General features: G+C 34.2%; 1 protein-coding gene across 2 annotated transcripts in view; it reads left to right on the top strand.

Annotated features, from left to right (window-relative positions):
* Nucleotides 1–12970, top strand: part of LOC128546238 (MAM and LDL-receptor class A domain-containing protein 1-like) — a 33006-nt gene extending 20036 nt beyond the window's left edge. Inside the window, exon 5 of one of the 2 annotated variants that reach the window (XM_053541267.1) lies at nt 12455–12970. In XM_053541267.1, the coding sequence (XP_053397242.1) occupies nt 12455–12672 (218 nt within the window). In that variant the 3' untranslated portion in view covers nt 12673–12970. The remainder of the gene's footprint in view (nt 1–12454) is intronic. The other variant, XM_053541266.1, reaches the window with a different exon arrangement.
* Nucleotides 12971–20631: the final 7661 nt, after the last annotated feature.

The following is a 20631-nucleotide window of genomic DNA, read 5'->3' as shown; positions in this document are numbered from 1 at the left end:
CAAAACTTTAAAACTTTAAAAACCCATATAAAACATAACATTTATATACGTACGATTGTTGACAGTACACAGGTTATTTATAGATTACACGCCACGCCTACTGCATAAATGTGTCATATCGATAAATTCGATAAATATGCTTATTCTATATTCTCGTAAACTTTGAATGTACTATACCGCTACCGTTTTACTCTATGTTTTTAAAATGCTGTCATTTTGTCATTTCTTAATGTTTTTCAGATCTGTTTTTTGCACTTTATAGCCTAAAGTCTATATTTAATGATTATAGCCGTATTAATTACTTTACATATTGTATAAAAAAGACATTTACGATCGCGCTGTACGAAATTTTGCGTTTGAATTTTCCTATGGTGGCGTCTTTCTAGTGCATGCTTTCTCGGTCCGGGCGTTGTTTATGCCACCATAGGTCCCTACTACATATAATATTAACTTCTGGCCTAACTTTAAATAAAATAGAATGTAATTTGATATTTACTTTATCATGATTTTATTCTCTTTGTAATACAAGAAAAGTCTCAGTATCTATAAGGATTACTAGACCTCTAGCCTGCCATGCACGGGTTGTCTGGAGGACAAGTAATCGGACATCTAGACTCAGGGTCTAGAGGTCGGGTTACCGGACCCCTGGCCACTACCTGATTGAATGGCATGTCGGCTAACAGTAAAAACTATTACCCGAGGTTCATAGAGCAGAGTGCAAATAGTTTTGACTACTAACATTCAGAAAGCGTTTACTTCACTGCAGTAGAAGTAGTTTTCACATTTTACTTCAGGTTTTGTCTTTATTTTCGTACAATATATTATTAAAATATACGCAAGTCAAATGCAAAAACAATCTAACAGTGGTTTATATGTATTTGGAAGAGTGTAATAATTATTTTATGTTAAGCAATCCTGAAACAGAAAAAAAAATAATTGACTAACTTAACGATCATAACCTCGCTTTTATGCGCGACAATATTCGAGAAACAGTCCGTCCGAAACTATGTTAAAGACAAAATTTTAGGTATGAAAGACAAGAAAAGTAAAAATGATGACGCACATAAATAATTATACAGTTTTTTTTAAAAAAAAAAAGAGAAGAAGCAAATTCACACACTTAATTCTCCCGTTTTGAAAATATCTTGTATGATTTCAGGATTGTGACTGTGACAATAATCCCAGCATTAATTAAGGCGCCCTCCTCCCCTTCTTAGTCTTTGTAAAGTGTAAGAAATTCAAGTTTAGTGTAATAGTTTTTCATATTCTCTACATAACATCAAAAATTGTCTGGTAAATGTCCCGCAAAATTTAAGTGCATGTTCAGAAATCGTATATTTGAGACAACAAACCTGCATAAATCCCTAAGCTCCTCTCTCACTAATTATCCGCTTAAAAGTGACACAAATAACAGTAACGCTGTGATCGCGGCGGGGTATTTTTGACCTGAGGCGCTTTAACGCGAGATTATCTCTAGTTGCCATTCTGTGTATTGTATTAATACGTTAATTGCAGAGTGGTAAAAGATAATGTTGAATAGAATTGCTATTATGAACTCATTAAAAACTTGCAGTGATTCGCTTGCAATATGGCTGTCTTCATCAAGTGAATAAATTTTATGTCACAATGATTACATGTACACATTCTACGGAATCTGACCTTTTTGTATCAGAGATAGACAAAATAATAATAATAATAATAATAATTATAATAATAAAGAAAAAACAGAAGTGATAGGATCGAACGCATGTCTCCAGCGTTTTTGTATTGACATAGCAAAGCAGGCGGTGCATACTCATATTAAAATGAAGTAAAATACAGATTACAATCTTTGTAGTATAACTGATACTTTATAAATTCAAAGTCAGGGTATCTTTTCATCTTTAAAGATGAGCTTATAACCATGAAGTCACTAATTAGTAACATTTGAAAACATGAAATCCTGGTTAGAGCATCTATAAAAAATTTAATAATTCATTGCCATTTTTAGAACGATGGAGCGCATCCCTCTATGTTCTTTTGTAGGTATTTAAATACGTCTTCGCCTTTACTGATGTATATTTACTGATTATTTGTACGTTTATATTTTTTGAGTTCAAGTTTAATCCCGAATACGTGTAATTTACTGTATAAGTTTAAAAACAATAATGATGTAATGTTATTTCACTAACCCGACAACCGACTGGATACATTGTTTTACATTCTTATTTTATTGTTTTTCTTTATTTCTGTAACTCTTTAGCTCTCATTAAATCATATATTTTGAAGAATAATTTAATACTTGACAAATCTTTCATATGACCTAATTTTATGGTTAGGAAACCTTGATTTCTTAGTACAGGTTTGTATTTATTTACAAAATATCTACCCACAGCATCCATTGATAAACTTATTATAACCTATTAGAGGATAATTATTTTCTTATGTTCAGGTCAAAATAGCTTTCACCAACAGAATACCATAAAATTTCGTAAGCATAAAAATAGTTAATATGTTGTGTACTTTTGAATGATAGTTGACAAGTTAAATAACATTTCATTTCATTTACGATTATCCATAAATAATTGATTGCGTAACTACATTTTAAATAAATAAACTTGCTGAGTACGACAATAGACAATACACAGACTTAATTCCGTTGACTTCTGCCGAACTATAACGGGTTAATTACACCTGTTATGACATGCCTAGAGGTGTGACTTACTTTTTGTCTTTTGAACCTGATTGGCTGAAATAGACAACCTTATAAGCAGGGGAGTGGCATGATATATCGGGTCAATCATAAGTATAGCTATTGTGCGTAAGTATTTACATCGCAGTCATTGATCTTAGCCATTATTTTTCCGGCGTTTTTGTTAGTTTACGTAATATTTGTACCTGTATTACTAAAAAAATACTAGTATAGTTAGTTAACCGATGAAGTGGTAAAGTGTCAGTCTTCCACGCATGTTATCTCGGGTTCGAAATCAACTCAAATACATTTTAAAAACTGTAATGTGATGTTAACAATATTGCTTTTACACTTACATTATTTTATGAACATATTTCACAAATTTTAATGATTTCTCTTGTAGTATTTATTTTCTGGGAAAGCTGGTGACCAGTAATTTGTCAGTAAAGACGCTTTTTAATCGACATTATCTACAACGGTTAACTGGATAACAGTAGTGATAACAAGCGCGAAGTATGAACATATTTCACAAATTTTAATGATTTCTCTTGTAGTATTTATTTTCTGGGAAAGCTGGTGACCAGTAATTTGTCAGTAAAGACGCTTTTTAATCGACATTATCTACAACGGTTAACTGGATAACAGTAGTGATAACAAGCGTATTTCACTCAATAAATGAAGTATAAATTTGATCGGAAATGTGAGAATTTTCCTGTCTATTAATTTTACAGATAAAGTTTGAAAAAAGCAAGATTTAATGCTTGATTAAAAGTTGCAATTATGTATATGTACATACGTAGAATTTAGTAGCCAGAGATCAGTTATTTTGCTAATATGTTTATATGTGTTTACTTGGATATACGGGTATTCAATATTGTCTGAAATTGTATTTATATGTGTAATCTTCATATATATATGGAGGATATTATATAAATAATACGGGAAGACGTAAGTCTCGAATTCATAATCAAGGCAGGTAAAGGTTTTGACCATACAGCTACCTGCACATGCAATATTATATAAGTTCTATCGCTGTATTACGGAATACGGTTAATGCCACATCAAAGGGCGACACATTACAATCAACGCGACACACGAACGACACACGAAATTGCAACGCGACGGACAACAATTACAAACGGCACACGACGTTTTAACATTTGAATCTCTCATTGTCGCGCTAGGGTTTGGCAAAAATGTTTACAGTAAAAATTGAGTGTTGCGACACACGACAATGAACAACGACACTCGACATTATTGCGCAAATGTAGCGGAATTGTCGCATGTACGAAGTAATTTTATTGAGGCGACACACGACAATCAACGCGGCACACGACACGACGCATGACATTCAACGTGACGGTCGACAATGTACAAGAACACACGATATTTTAACATTTGAATGTGTGTTGCCCTGAAAACGCGACACACGGCATTAACCGCGACACACGACAATGTACAACGACACACAACATTAACCACGACACACGACATTCAATGCGACACACGACAACGGGATTCAAGATTGAAGATTCAAAGTTTAAAGTGGAATTATATGCATTTTTCAAGTAAAAATCAAGCTTAAATAGATGTGTATGTAAAAAGGGTGGAGGAAATTATAGCTTTTAACCCAACATACCAAACTCTTCCTGTTACCAGTACAAAATAATAAGTTTCAAGATATGACTTTTCTTATTTTGGCTGGGACAGTCTTTTTAAAAAACGCCAAACTGCAAGCAGGAGTTGCTTCCCTTCTACTTCAGAAATTTCCATTTTCAGGTAAGGGAGATCATTGCGCAGAAGATTGAAAAATATCTATTATTTTATCTGTCCGATTTCTTTATTTTTAAAGCATCATCTTCAAATACTAATGCGGCATTATCATTAATTTAACACATCTAATTGCACAGCAACCGAAAATTGCTTTTATAGAACACTCACCCAAAACACACTATGTGCAGTATTAGATGCGCATAATGCCACTTTAACGGGCAACGACACTCGACAGGAATTGTCACATGTCGAGGTAATTTAGGTCAGATGTTGTTAATATATTCCTTTTTTATTTTCAAGTATTTTAAGGTATCTTAATAAAAGTTACATGCATTTGTAGAACTACTATGGAACTATTTAAAAAAGTATAGCGCAATTCTCCAACGCAACCCTAAGGGTCGTTCTGGCTCGAACATGGGTGCCATGATGTAAAAAAGAAAAAATGCACGAAAATACACCTTATTTTTCCTACAAAAAAGGATTTTACATCAACTAAGGCTCTAAAGCAACACACTTTGGTAAATATCAATTATTTCTATGGAAATAAATAGCTTAGGTAAGTTTTGTCCGTCTGTACGATCTGCAGACTTGCTATAGGGACTGTATAATGCTAATCTGTTTTCGAAAAAAAATTATTAATTTCATTTTATTGTAAAAAGCGTTAAAAGTAAGGTATCAAACTTACAATTCTTTTAATAAGTAGTTGAAAATATTGTCTAATCGAATATGAAAAACAATTTTCTTCTCCGACGGACACGCCGTCGGGAACATTTGCTGAACTTTGCCATTTTTGGCTTAAAATATTAGCCGTAAAATGAGGAAAAGTGCTTATAAAATATTTATTTATGGGTAAATAACTGCAAATAAAAACTTGTTTTGATAGAAAGTGACAAAATCTGAAAACTTATGACAAAAAGACAACATCTGTTCGTCCGTCTGTATGTAATTTAGGATAAAAGCTGTATTTCCGTACTTTTCCGCACGGAAAAGTCCGTGGTTTTCATTTCCTAACGTGATCTCACAAAACTTACAAAGTGTCGCAGTTACAATACATATGTAGTTAAATGTCGAACTTGAAAATAAAATGTTCAGTTAACAAAGTTCAGCCTATGGTTTTATATCCAATAAATACTCCAATGGGGATCAATTCATTCAGTATTCAAAAATAACAATAATCATCTTAAAAAAGTTATTTTTTATTTCTGTTGTTTCTTCGAATTTGAAAGTTTTTAATTTGACATTATCAAAGTGGCCGAATGGTCAATGCAACGGTAACATTTGATAGAAAGGGAGCGGGTAGCGGGGAGGGGTGTTTTACACTTACATTCTTTATCTGTTCTATTTTTTGCGGAATTCAAGTTTATCACAATTATTCTAAATCACGGATAATGACTTCTTTGCGCGGTACATTTTCGATATGAAAATGATCCAGCATGAAAACATAAAAAAAAATAGAATTTTATATCAGGCATTTTCCTTCAGTGTGTAGTTATAGTCCTTGAGTTGATTCATATCTTACGAATTTAGATTTTTTGTAACTACACTTTCATCCTTTTAAAAGGAAATGTCCATTAAAGTTCCAAATATATAGCATAACATATATTCTTATAGATTTTATGATACTAGATATCACGTGAAATGTTTATTTTTTTATTCACAAAACAGCTCCGCCACGTGATATATTTATCCGTGTGCGTTCTTTATTATGGCATTGATGACCGAAAGCATTAATGTATATCACATCAGCTTCAGTAACTTTTATAATCCACCCTAATTAGGGGACACTCTCGAAATTAAGTTACGGTCTTGATTACCCAGGTGACCTATGTTTTATCATGACATAATATTACGCAATGATTTCCGGTATATCACTTAAAATAGCAACCTCAGTGACATAGAGCCGCGACATGTCATTCAAGGCGGAAAAAATGTATATAACAACTATTTAATGTTGTGGTAAAAATAGATATTCTGAAAAAAATATGAACTTTTAAACGTAAGGAACAAGTTTATATTTGTATGATGTGTGGAAAAAAACTGGAAATGCTTGTTCTTTTCTGACGAAAATAAGAATAAAGCAGACATTTCAAGTAAGATATGTTTAATTAACACACATGTCTTTAATCAAAGTATACTGTATGATAAATTACTTGAATGAAATTATCTTTATAATAACAAAACAATTCGTAATATGATGATAATTTTATGTAGGTTTTCTTATGGTTGAGGGTTCTTTTGCCACACGTAAAGAGCGCATGCCCGTTAAAATCAAGACATCCGCCCGTTAGCATAGTTACCAATTACTTGTGTAAAATCATCTATATACCAAATTTTAGGTTGATGCAAGACTTCCAGTTGTGAAACATAAGTGATCGATCTAGGCCATTATAACTCTCCGGTTTAAAGGAAAACGTATCCCATGCGTTGTACATCTCCAGCGCATGATATCTGAACTCCAGGGCACGACATCTTATCTCGAGAGCATGACATTTTACCTCGAGCGCGAGACATTTTACTTCGATGGCATCTTATGTCTCATTTCGAGATGTGAACATCTTTATTATACCTATTTTTTGTCTACAATGATAAAATCCCATTACCCGAGAAAGAGATATTTTGACTATCGAAAACTTTCAACCTTTATAACACGTGACTAAGCGAAAGTGACCGTTAGGTCATGTGACCGCACTGATATTTAGAATCTCATATAAGGGCAATTAACTGCTTCATGGCTATATACCAATAAAAGAAATTGCTCTTTGTTACATATAAAATTCAGCTACTTCAGAACAATTTTGTTACAGTTTTAGATGTTCACTCTGACGTAGACCTGTTTTCCACAACATATCCATACATTTGCTTCGAGAAAACGAAAAGAAAAAGGGATGTTGAATACCTGTAGTATGCAGTGAAATGCAAGTCAACTGAAGTCAGGTACCCTCATTTCGCCGCATTTCAGAAAGCGGTCCGCAGAATAAGCACTCTACTTTCAAGTAAACAACTCGAAATCATGCAATACTAGCTGATGAAAAATGTACTATTTTATGTAAATTCATTTCACAACTGAATGCCCATTTGGCCCTGATTATACGCGCAAATGTGCGAAAAAACGGAAAATCGAGGATCTATTTATCAGGAACTTCTTTCGACTACTTCACGGAAGCACATTATTGTACGAATAACTGCTATATAACCTCATCGTTTAGCCAAATGATTGCCTCCCTTGTACACATAATTATAGTAGTGACGTCACTATTTAGTGTGTACACAGGCAATAACCGCGCTAAAGATAAAACTGTTAAATTAAATTAATTAAAAACATTTTAAAACATCTTGTACAAAAGTTTTTTTCGGTATAATAAAACAAATACTATATGGCAGCGTATGTGACACTGGTATTGTCAACCTCGGAACAGAATGTCACCACGCGGCATTCGCCTCGGTTGACATTCTGCCCTCGGGTTGACAAATTCAATTTCACGCACGCTGCTGTATGATATTTATATACGAGTGTCGACATCTATCTCGACAGTATGACATTATATTTTGAGCGCAAGACATCTTAGTTCAATCGCACAACATCCCATCATGAGAGCATGACATTTTAACTCCAGCACTCGACATGTTAATTCGAACGCACGAAATCACGTCTCGATCACTTTACACCTTATATCTACTGAAAATGTATGATATATGCGTTATAGAAAGGCCTTGCCACCGAGGGATCACACTCGAATATGTTGATAGACAACCAATGGCAAACTGATTGATATGCAAGAAGTGTAAACTGCACCGATCTTGAAAACATCTGTGCCTTTGCACAAATGAGACTTTAATCTGTCCATGAAGTATTCCTGTGTACCAGTGAAGCTGTGGAAAACGAATGATTTCCTGCCAAGTGATCATGGGTTCTAATTCTGTGTTGAAATTTTAGTAAATGTCATAAGGCGACTATCCAGCTGAAGATCACGTGTTGTCCTCATTGCACTATTTCAAATACCGAGCAGGGTGCCTTGATATTTTGCATATCTTTAGTTTCTTGGCATTGCCTCCTAGTATCACATTATCATTCTACATTTCCAAATTGATCCCTTAGTCATCTACACTCACCCCACAAATCAATTTCTGTTTCCCATAAAATTACTTCTCTACTATATTTTAGATTCCTGTATCATTATTAATAATAACAATATTATCATTATTCATTCATTCCTTTCCCCACCTTTACCCCATCCCTACCACACGCCTCAAATGCACGACATTACCATCCCGTATCATTTAAGTGGAAACTTTAACATATCCCTGTCACAAACACTCTCCCTATTTCAAAATAATTTCACCTTTTTCTTGCGTGACCCTCTATCAAAACAGCCAACTATAAAGGCAAGGTGGGCAAGGTCCTCGTCTTTCAATATGTACAAGGAAGTAAAATTAGATAATTATACATGTTAAGACTGCTGTATTCAGAAAGTATACATGTAATAGAATGTAATAACTTCCATGGGCTTAAAGCTAATACCACATTATTTTACTATTGAAGATCCAAGCCTATTACATAATTGATTATAAATACATGTCTTAGTTTTCAGTAGGCATTGTCGACATTAAAAGTTCATATTACGATATATATCTGTGTACAAATTCTTGCAACATTTAATGTCAAAAGTGCAACTTCTAGTGGCAGATGATTTTGCGGCAAAACGTTTGCTAACGGTGGATGCAACATTTAATTTCATTCTTGCGACGTTTAACTGTACTTGCGACACTTAACGCTAGTGCGAAAGTAAAAAGTGCTAAAATTAGTTACGTTGTTTTGGCCGTATGTTAAATGCAGGATTACGTCAGTTCCTCAGTGAAAAATCATATAGATGTTGGACCGCTGCTTTGTGGAAAATACATATGTCTATTCTATTAAATTGACGTAAAAACACATGTTCTGATACTTGTAAAAATAAATATGGTCATTATATGACCTTCACATTCGTTATATAGCACATTCTAACACGCCCCGATTTATTTCCATACTAAACAAAGAAGACTGAAACTGTTTATTATTATTCAAAAACACATACAGATCGTACGTCAGAATCATTACGCCAAGCGTAACGTCATAACGGTGCACTGTTAAAGAAAATCACATGGAGCATGCAAATATTTAGAGAATATCTTGAAAATGTAGACAGAAATCTTTAATAACTTGCTAAACACTCGAAAGTATAATATCTCAAATTTCCGCCATGTGTGGCTGCGTTTCTTTAGTGAAGCGCCGTTTTAACGTGTTTATCATGATGATGATGATGATGATGATGATAATAATAATAATAATAATGATGATAATAATAATAATAACTTGGTCATGCCTAAAAACCAACTTAAATACTAATGATTCCCAGCAGAACGTGTAGGACATAGCTCGATTTGTCAACTAGAGGTTTCCCTTGTCATTCATAAACAACAATTTAAGAGCTCTATCTCTCCGCAAAAATAGTCTCTGTGTTTAAGTATTGTCATTTAATAATAATTTCATATAAATACAACTAAAATTGCACCGATGCACTTAAAATTCACTTGCCTGACACGTTAAACTTCCGAACAAATGCTAGCTATCTGCCATCGATAGGTATCCCTGAATTAAATGTATGACAGTGACGTAATAATAATGCGGGGTCACTGACGGCGACAATTATAAGCCGGTGGGTGACTTTCTACGGGTATTGCAAAATGCTCATTTAGTAACATAGCATATGTTGCACAAAACTATCTGATACAAATTTTTTTTTTCGTTATTATAAATTGATGTATTCACAATCATTTCCAGAAAGCTTACGTACCTCAATGTTCGCAATTAAATTTAGATAAAGATTGACAGAAAACTTTAAAGCGCTAAACCTTTTTATTCGGATTTCTTTTCTTTTCTTGCGCGGCTTAGATTATCCAAGCCTAAAAAAATCCTCGAGTCACATATAACATCAAAGATTAAGATACTGTGATAATAATTAATATCGTATTTCATATTAAACGAAAGAAACTTACTTTTTATATATGTAATTCGAGAAATATATGTATTGTTCTAAACAGAAAAAATATATGTCATATGATCACCGTTATATGATATTACAATTACATTTCATCAATTTTTATTCATTAAAACAAGGAAGTAAAAAACTACTTCTTGCCACTGAATATCAATCAGCATTTATCCCAGTAATGGTGAAACAACATATGTAGCAAGATTCTGTGCTTGCTGATTTAAATGTGCCAACACAAGAAATCTAAAATCTTCTCTGTTCCTGTCAGTATTGTATTTCATAATCACTAAATTATCAAACTTCCTTTAAAATATTTGAGAAAATAAATTAATTGCCATGGCAAAATCTTGCCATGGCAAACTTACCATGGTAAAATTTTGCCATGGCAAAGTTGCCATGGCAGAAACTTGCCATGGCAAAATTGCCATGGCAGAACCTTGCCATGGCAAAATTGCCATGGCCAGTTTTTGCCATGGCAAAATAAAAAAAACTGAGTTATCGATATGAAACAACATATTTCTACCAATACATTCGTTTGGAAATAGTTAAAATCACTTTTTAAGAAAAATGAAAAAAAAAATGCCATGGCAATTTTGCCATGGCAAAATCATGAATTTTCTTGCCATGGCAAAATTATTTTGCCATCGCAACACATTTTGCCATGGCAAAAGACCGATTTGCCATGGCAAAACCGCTTTTGCCATGGCAAATGTAATTTTCTCGTACTGATTAACAAAAAACTAGTAATGATATCATATCAAAACATACTAACTTTAAAATAGGTGGGTTAATGTAACAATTTAAGGCAATTTTCATTTTTGTAAAGCGCGTATAAATATGGGCTGAATTTGCCAAATACCGGCGTGGCAAAAAGAAACCGGCGGCTACCATCAGGGCTATAGCTGATAAGATTGTTGTGTATTTGATGATGATTTCTTCCGTTACAAAAGATGTGTAGCTTTACCCGATGTCGTCGTTACAGTGTTACCTAAATCCTATCAAAAATATAACATTACTATAGTGGAATATACTGACTTTGGCAATATTGTTTAGTACAGTCTATTAGAACACTTAATATTTTGCCCTGTTTTATGTCAGTAATACGCTTCCAAAAAGCAGATAAACGAATGTATATAGTGTTTCCTTGAACGTTATTAATTGGATTTACTTCTGCTCAAATCGGGTCTTGAGGACGAGGACGGTAGCCTGCATTTCCACTACCGTCCTTGAACAGGCACAATCAAATCGAGCCTGCAACATTTTCGTTTATGTCGTGTTGGACGACGTGTGGTTTTCCACTTTTTCTATTTTACGATCTACACAAGCGTATCATATGTTTGTCTATGTATTGAGTGTTCAATTCAAAGCTGTACACAGAAATATTTGTGTATGTTGTCTTAGAATAAATGTATGAAATGGAAATATTGTTGTCATGCTAGGTCAGCAGCAGTAAATGTCTGTTATTTGTTTGACTGCTATGGTTATCAAAAGAAAACTAACAGTGTTTGTTCGAGATTCACTTCAAATATTACAAGCATGTAAACAATGTAGGCTTGCATTTTAAAATTGTTTACTCCAAAGAGTGTACAGCGGCTTCTTAAAGTTTAAATTAGACATTAAATCGTACTGTCAATGCTAAAACTCAGTAACATTTAGAACAGGCATGTGAAGCCAGTGTGAGATATAACTGAAAATGACAATCTTGTAAACATTTGGTAGATAAGAATATTCAAAACGAAACAGCAAAAAAAAAAACACACAAAAAAAAAAACAACAAAAAAACGAGTAGATGGATTCTCTTCTCTCCTAAGATCGTGGCGATGGATTCCATCGGAAATGAGGCGTCGAGAGTGATTAAAAGTTGTAGAAATTGTTTCAAAATCGACAGAAAATAAATTAGTATTAACCAAAACAGCAGAGGAATTGTGGGCAACAAATATTTGAAACAATGTTGTAATAGTTTTATCCAATGTTTTATTAGATGGCCAATATGCCTACATTGACTCGAGCCAAGGAACTAAAGGTGGTGTAGCCTGGTTGATGAGTCCATTACAGAACGCAGGGAAGTACTGTTTCTCATTTTGGTACTACATGTACGGAGAAGATGTGGATAGACTCGCGGTAGGACAATGGTATAGAAATGGGACGGCACAAGTAGTCTTTAGAAGAAAAGGAAATCAAGGTCGAAAATGGTTTTGAAAACAACTATTTGTACACACTACGACATACTTTAAGGTAAAGAAACAAAAATTGTTGAAATGTCTCTTCTTTGATGATTGATGTTGAGTAACAAATATGCATGCATGCTTTTCACACTGACATACCTAGATTAACCTCATACAATGGTGGGTGAGGCAGTAAATTCTGTCTCTAATGGTCATCAATAGAATGAATGTTACATGACAGCACGTGAGTTTCATGTATATGATAACGAATGTTTACGCAACATGTATGTGAAATATCGATTTAATCCAGTTACATTTGATCAAGGTTGAATTACACACACTCATATATACAATGGCTCCATTTCAAAGCTTTAATAAAACGTGAAGACGTATATTCTTAATGGTAGTTCTGTAGTGACGTTAATAACAATTTAGTAATTTAATAAGAAAATAACCATCCGGGAAGATCTGTTCCCTAAAACAAAAAAGGAAAAACAAGCTGGCGTTAGGGTAGGGAGAAGAAGATGGTCAATATCCCTTTTTCCCCAAATAGCACACACAGAAAGCATTTCAAGGGGGGCGGTCTCCATTTTTTAAAACCGACCGCCCCGAATAAAAAGTTTGTGCTACATTAAGGGGCCCCCCCCGTTTTCTTTACGAAAGGAAAAGTCCAAGGGTTTAGATTGACCAAACCCTCCGGAACAAACGTAAAAACTGAAATTCCAAAAAACAATTTCCGATTTTGCCACGGGGAAAAAATTTTCGGTTTTTTTATCTTGAGACCGGGCGAAGCATAAAAATGGCTGAGTGAAAGTCAGGCAAGTACAAATTCCTTGCAAAGAGTTTAAAAACATCACAGGCAATTCTTACACAATAAAATTCTTACAGATTTTAAAAACTAAGGTCAAAATAAAAGCACAAGTAAAGGTTTGAAAGGCAAACAACTTATTCATGACAATGCATTCGCCCACTAAAGTCAAATTGACAAGTCGTTCTTAGAAGAAGAAAAGGTTATTCGAGCTGAACACCAACCTTATTCCCTTGCCCCCAAGGCCCTCGTGCCCCCCCCCAAATTTCCTATTCCTATTTTCCATTGCTAAAGAAAATGCCGCAGGTAAACGGTACGTCACTAGAAGGGGGCCCTTTTTTTCTGCAAATTTGTTTTTTAAACAATTTCCAAGAATACTACTTTTAGGCAGGGTGTCAAGACCAAAAAATGTGTTTCTAAGAAAGGGATAATAAAATTGTTTGGGCTTATGAAAATTTTTTATCCCTAAAAAGACCAATGACAGAACTTATTGAACAAAAATAAAAAAAATTTTTCCGTGTTTTTGCTATACCTTTTGAAATTTCCCAATACCTTATTTTTATACGGGAATATATATATCTTTGAAATTTTAAAATCATTTTTGGGAAGAGTACCCAAATATTTTGGTTTTCGACTGGTCACGATAATGGAGATATAGAAAAAGGGATAACTTTACAAATGTTGTTTTGGTAAAGGTAAGGAGCAAAAATTCTTTTAATAACATTTGTCATAACACATAAATATTTTTTTTATAAATTTAAAACCATTTTTACCGAAAGGAAAAAAAGCATTTTAAAAAACTTTGTTTTAAGCAATAAAGTGTTTTGTGCGCAGGTAAACGAAATTTAAAATCAATATAAAAGCGCACAATCGACCGCTTTGTTTTTTTTTCCATTCAGGGGAAACCTAAAAATGGCTAAATTTGATATAAAATTTGGTATAAAAATTCACCCAATATTGTAAAAAAGTAAAAGTAAGCTCCAAGCTTTTATTTAGGAGTGAAAAAGGGAAAGAAAAGACCCTTAATATTTTTAAAAATCTATTCAATGGGGTAAAGTAACAAGGTTTTACGACGACAGTTCCCCTTGCAGCCTACAACTCTGTTATTTTTTTACAGGAAAATGCACAAATACGATTTAAAATTTAAAAAGCTGAATGGTTCAAACTTTGGTTAAAATTTTTTTAATCCAAACCAAAACGTTTTTTTTTTACATTTGGGATCTGAAGTCGGGGCCATCCTTTTCCCAAAAATTTTGGGGGGGGAGTTACTTTGTATCCAAACATTTGTAGTATTTGTAAAAAGCTGTACTCACTTCCCAGCTTAAATCGTAATAAAAAATAAAAATTTTTTTCGGATTTATATAGAAATAAATTTGAGAAAACAAAATTTGCACTTTTTGGGCCCTGATATCGAAGGTACGAACTTTTTTCCTTCTTAAATGCAGATTTTAAAGCTTTAAAAAAAAAAGTTTTAAAAAACGACAACACTACCCTTCCTTTCCTGAATTTACTCTCTTGTTTGATACATGGAAATTAAGAGAGAAGGACAATTCACTATACTGGGTAAAACCAATTACCGGGAATCTTATTTTTTAAAACAGGCTCGCAATATATCCAAGGCCCATAAATAACTTAAAATAATTTTAAAAATCATAACATTGCGAAATTTAATTTTTAAATTAAGTGAAAAAACTTTAAAAAAATGTTTCTAATATTTAACAACTCCCCCGAGTCCACGTGGGCCCAAACCTTTGTTTAGTCAATATACCTTTTTACCGTGAAAACTTGATATTAGCAAATCAAAGACAAAAAAACCCGGCAGGGCAGATCAATACTCCTGAACAAGACATCCCCCCTTTTAAAAACGCAAATAAGGTAAATTTTTACTTTAAAAATTTTTCAATTTTTAAATGTTCCCGATATTTTTTTTGGGCACTTCGCCCCAAAATTTGAAGCAATTTTCTTGCTTTTAAAATTTCCCCCTGTCACATAATAAACAAATAAAATGTGTCATCCACCTAAAAACCCAAATTTGGGGTACAATATTTTAAAGGTGTCCCCATCCTGAGCAAGAGCACATCTCCCCACTTGTAATTTCAATGGAAAACACAAAATTAATGCATCTGGTGAGCTTTTTTTGCTTTAAAACAAATTGTCTGGTTTCATAAACCTCGACAAAACTGACACTGTCTGAGTCGTGCCCCACTGGTAAACCACTTGTGGTTTTCGGGTTTAAAAGCCAGATTTTTCCAGGCAGGGTGATTTTTTTTTCAACATGTTTAGAGGCCCTTCCCGGGTTTTCTTTGAGCGGGATTTGTTTTTTTTTTCGGGTTTTTAATTTGAAGATTTGTTTTCCAAAAGGGCCTTTGTTTTGAAGATTTGGTTGGTGACATGGGTTACCGTGGAGGGCCCTGGTGGAACTTTTTTTTTTTTTTTTTGGGGCAGAAACCTTTGTTTTTTTTCTTTGATCCAGAAATTTAAATTTTTTTTCATTTTCATCCCAGTTGTGTTTTTCTTCAGTTGCTTTTTTACTGCTTTGACCCGCTTTCTGAAAGTTTGCAAAAGGGGGGCAGTTTGTGGGGGTTTAAATTGGCCCCCCCTTTTTTATGGGATATATCCAAAACTGTTTAAAGGGCTCAATAAAGATTGGCCGGAGTGACAGCTTTTTTAAAAGCCTTCCCCCAGATATTTAAAGCGATATTCACTTTTTATCTGCATACCAGGTTTTTCTCCCATGTTTTGCCTGACACTGCTTGGTTCCCCCTTTTTTCGGGCCCAAAAAAACACCCCAACGCCAGGGGCGGTAAGGGTGCGACTTTAAGTGGGGGAATAAAAAAGAACAAAAAATTTCTTATTCCCCCCATTTTTTTCAAGGCCCTTTTTAGGGGGGAAATTTTATGCCCATGGGAACAGAAGTAAAAACCGGTTCATTACTGGCGGGTACATATTTGCTGAAGAACATTTTTAAAATAGTCCAGAAAAATAAAAAGAATTAAACCTTTCCATAGTCAAACATTGTTCCTGCAATCCAGGGCAAGAAACCATAAAGGAAATAATTTTTCCCAAATTTTTTCCCCGGGGAAGAAAAAAGTAGGGGGGCCCCTTTTTGGGCCAACAACACTCCCAGCAGCAATTATGGAAACTGTTTGCCCCCTGCTACGGTACAGATTGCGGAAACAGAACCTTTTTCAAAAAGGGACTTTGGGTAGGCCTATTGCCCCATAAAAAACCCCCAATTCGTCAACATTCGATATTTTTTTCGGGTTTTTGTCCTACGGGGCCAGGTTTTTAAGAATTTAGTCAAGCCCCTTTGAAATAGGCATCCAGGACAGTTTCTGGGGTACCCCGGGGCACGAACTAAAGAAACTTCGGGGGTTTTGCCGGGGTCAGATTTTCTGTCTGGAAATAAAACCAAATTATCCCCGACGGGAGAAAAAAAAAGGGATCAGATGGGCCTTTCTTGGAAAAATTTTTTTGCACGAAGTACCCATATCCTATTAAAGACATATATTTAAATTTTTGCCCACAAGCCCCTGTTCTTAAACATCAAAAGAACCGGCTGTGGGTTTGGGGCCGGGGTTGTTGAATCTCCCGGGTCCGGGGCGGCGGCATGGGCCACAAAACCCGGGCACAAAGAGTGCGGGAAAGAACCCCCTAATTTACAGTTTCCTTATGGTTTTTCATTTCCTTTTTTTTCACCTCTCTTGAATCCCTAAGGGGGAGTAGTTGGGGGTCATAAGGACTTTTTCTTTTGAAAATTTTTTGGCTTCCCTTTGGGGTTTGGGAAAAATGAAAAAAAAAAGAAAAGGGAAAAGTGCCCTTTAAAACCCCAAAAAATTAAGAAATTTTAAAAGGGTCGGAAGTTTTTTTTAAAAAAAGATAAAAAATTTTTTGACGGGGATACCCAATGACGTCATCAACATAAAACGGCACTTCGGGTTGCAGAAATACTTGCATAAAAACCTTTTTTTCTGTTTTAAATAAAAAGAAAAGGTATACAAAAAGTTTTAGAAAAATTTTTTTTAATATGATTTGGACAATTCAAATAATAACTTACCCGCAAAAATGACATAATCGCCCTTGAAAACCCCGGTTAAACCGTTCCGGTAGAAAAAGTAAAAAAAACGCAAAACCGGAAGTTTTACGAAAACAAACTGCGCATGTGTGTGCTTTTGGCGTCATTTGGGGAATTTTTCCCGGAATATGGGTACCCGGAAATAATAGGGAGTAAAATTTTTATATTAAAAAAAATTTATAAAACAAACGAAAAAAAAAACGTAAAAAAAACCTTTGGGAAAAATTTAAACCAACCCACAAAAAAGGGCCCGCCCTGGGTTTTAAAATTAAAGCCCTTTTCACGACAGGAAATGAAATATCCCCAACAACTCTAAAGCCCCCTAGAAACCAATTTAAGCGGAACTCTATTATACATCAATTGAAGGGACGGTGAATTGATTTAATATTTGCGGGCTAAAAATTAGCTTAACGCAAATAGCTCCCTCCAAATTATAAACTCTCCCCCTCATTTCTCTCTCTCTTTCTCCCCTCCCCTCTCTCTCCCCCTCTCCTTTTAGTTTTAAAATTTTGTTTATATCAAATTTTATTTTTGTCATTTTACTGTATGAAAATCCAATACATAAAATTTTTTCACGGGAAATGTACATTCGGGATAGATCAATTACTAATGAAAAGACCCCCAAATAAGCTTTTTCCCAGCCTTTTTTTCATTCCTTTAAATTTTTTTTTTGTTTTAAAAAGTCGGGAAAGAAAAAAATAAACGAATGACGTCATATGACTACCCTTTTCTTTACTTTTGTCCGAAATAAAAAAACGTTTTTTGACATATTAATTTAAAAACATTTCCCCTTTCCCACTTAATGTAACGTTAAACCAAGTTTTCAGATATATGAAAAAATGCCAGCAATTTCCGGGTATTTATTGAATACCCCTCAGCTATTTAAGGGTTTTTGGGAAAAAACCCCCTTTATCTTCATAACTTTTGAAGAAATTTAAAAGGGTAGGGATAGTTTCCCCGGGGCACTGTTACCCCCAAAACATACCCAAAGAGCCATCCCCGAAAACAACAACAACAACAAAAAAAAAATGTAGCTGACGGATTTCTTAAAAAAACCAAACCAAAGTACTTTAAAAATTTAACCCCCAAAATTACAAAAATGAAAAGGGGGAAGAAAAAGGGTGGGGTATTTAGGAGGTGGAAAAAAAGAAAGGGATATTTTTTAAACCGGGGAAAGACACTCTCTAAAACGCCAGTCTACATATAATAAAAAACGCAAACCACAGCACCCCAAAAAGCAAGCCAAATTATGGTAACAAAACCCCCCCCTCACACTTTGGGAAAAGAAAAGCAGGAGTAAAACCCGGGGGCCGATGGGGGGGGTGGGGAAAAAATACCAACAAAAAAGATCCCGAAACGGAAAACAATTTTAAACAGGGGGAAACCCATTTGGAACGGCCCCCCCAAAAATTTATCGGGTTTTTTGGGAAACTAGGGGGTTTAAAAACTTTTTAGGGGGGCCCCCACCCTAAACCGTATACATTTTCAAGAAGTTAGACAAAAGGGGGCAACAGAAAAATAAAGTAACTCCCGCTAAAGAAAGTCTCTCCCCCAAGTGACAAAATACGAAAATATATAAAAAAAAAGATGCATATAGAGTCAATAAAAATTTAATATAACCCCAAATGTCCTAAAACACTTGCCCTGAAGTGGGAAAGCCCAACATTTAAAATTTTAAAAGGGAAAGACTAAGAAAGGTTTTAAACGACAAATTTCCATTTCCCACCATCTGTTTTTGTAATTTGGGAAATAACTTTAAAGGGAACTTTTTTATCCCCCATCATCCAAATAGGAGGACTAGGGCAAACGAAAAGAGGCGAAATTCACCAAAACTATACCCGGAAAAACCCCTAACATAACAAAAAACATCAAAAAATTTAACATAAAAAATTTGTTTTTTTTAAAATTAAATTTAAAAATATTTTCAAAATTTCCCAAAGGGTTCTATTTTGGGGATAATGTTTTTTTTAGGGAGTAAACAAAACATTTGAAATAAAATTTCAGACTGTGAAATCCAAAAACCAAAAAATTTTGGGCCTTTTTGAAAATTTAAACCCAAACTCAAATTTGGTTTCCGTAATAGAGTTTACATGTAATAGGGGCTATACTCTAAAGGGGAAAATCACTTATTTTTTTTTGTCAACTGGGGGGCTCTTGGAGTCCCACCCCCGCCAGCCTGAAAAACCATAGGGAAAGTTTAACAGATTTTTTAAATTATAACAGCCGTAATATCCAATATTTTTTAAATTTTCCTTATTTGTAAATAAAAGCAACAAAAATTTGATATTTCTTCTTTTTAGCAGATATTATTGTTTAAACTTTCCCTTAGCTTTGAAGGGAAAAATATGCAAGAGTTCTGCAGCAAAAATGTTTCACGATTTTATTCCGCAAAGAACGAATGCATATTTCCCCAAAAGCTTTAAAATTTGTTATTACATACGGTCTACATAATCGTTCTATAGCCGAATAAAATTGAAAATCCCGGACGAAACTAAAATACAAAAAAAACGCCCCGACACACTTTAAACCCAAAAAAAAACTTCCCATACGTCAAAGGAAAAATATGACGTTTTGGGTTTCCCTTTTGAACTTAAGGAAATAAAAAACAATGATTATAAATATATTTTGAGGATTTAAAAATTAAAGATCAAGCAGTATTATAACTTAAAAAAAGTGAAAACCCTTGTTGCTGAAAATTTTTATAAATTTTTGTTTAAAAGTAGCAAAATAGGTTGTTTAACACAAAATTTTTTTTTTTGTTTTTTTTTCACGCTCTGGAAACTTTTTTTGCCGGGAAAATTCGTTTTCCCACATTTAAGAGATAACCCAAATAAATGTTATCCTTGGGGATCCTTCTGATTTATTCTTTTCACCCCTTTAAACCGTGTAAATCCTTTTGACGTCATTATTAAGTCCCCTTTATATTAATGGGAAAAATGGCTAAAAAAACAAAAATCATGCAAAAAATCGAATTTCCTTGCTCATCTGGATTTAAAATTTTAAATTTGGGGGACATCGGACAAAAAAACCTAAGGGAAAAAAGTTCAATGCAGAAAAGGGGAAAAAAACTTTTGGAAAAAACCCGCCACCATGTGTGAAATTTATCTTTT

Source organism: Mercenaria mercenaria, chromosome 4 (assembly GCF_021730395.1).
Source record: "Mercenaria mercenaria strain notata chromosome 4, MADL_Memer_1, whole genome shotgun sequence".
Lineage (NCBI taxonomy): Eukaryota > Metazoa > Mollusca > Bivalvia > Venerida > Veneridae > Mercenaria > Mercenaria mercenaria.
This window is presented reverse-complemented; position numbering and strand designations above follow the sequence as displayed.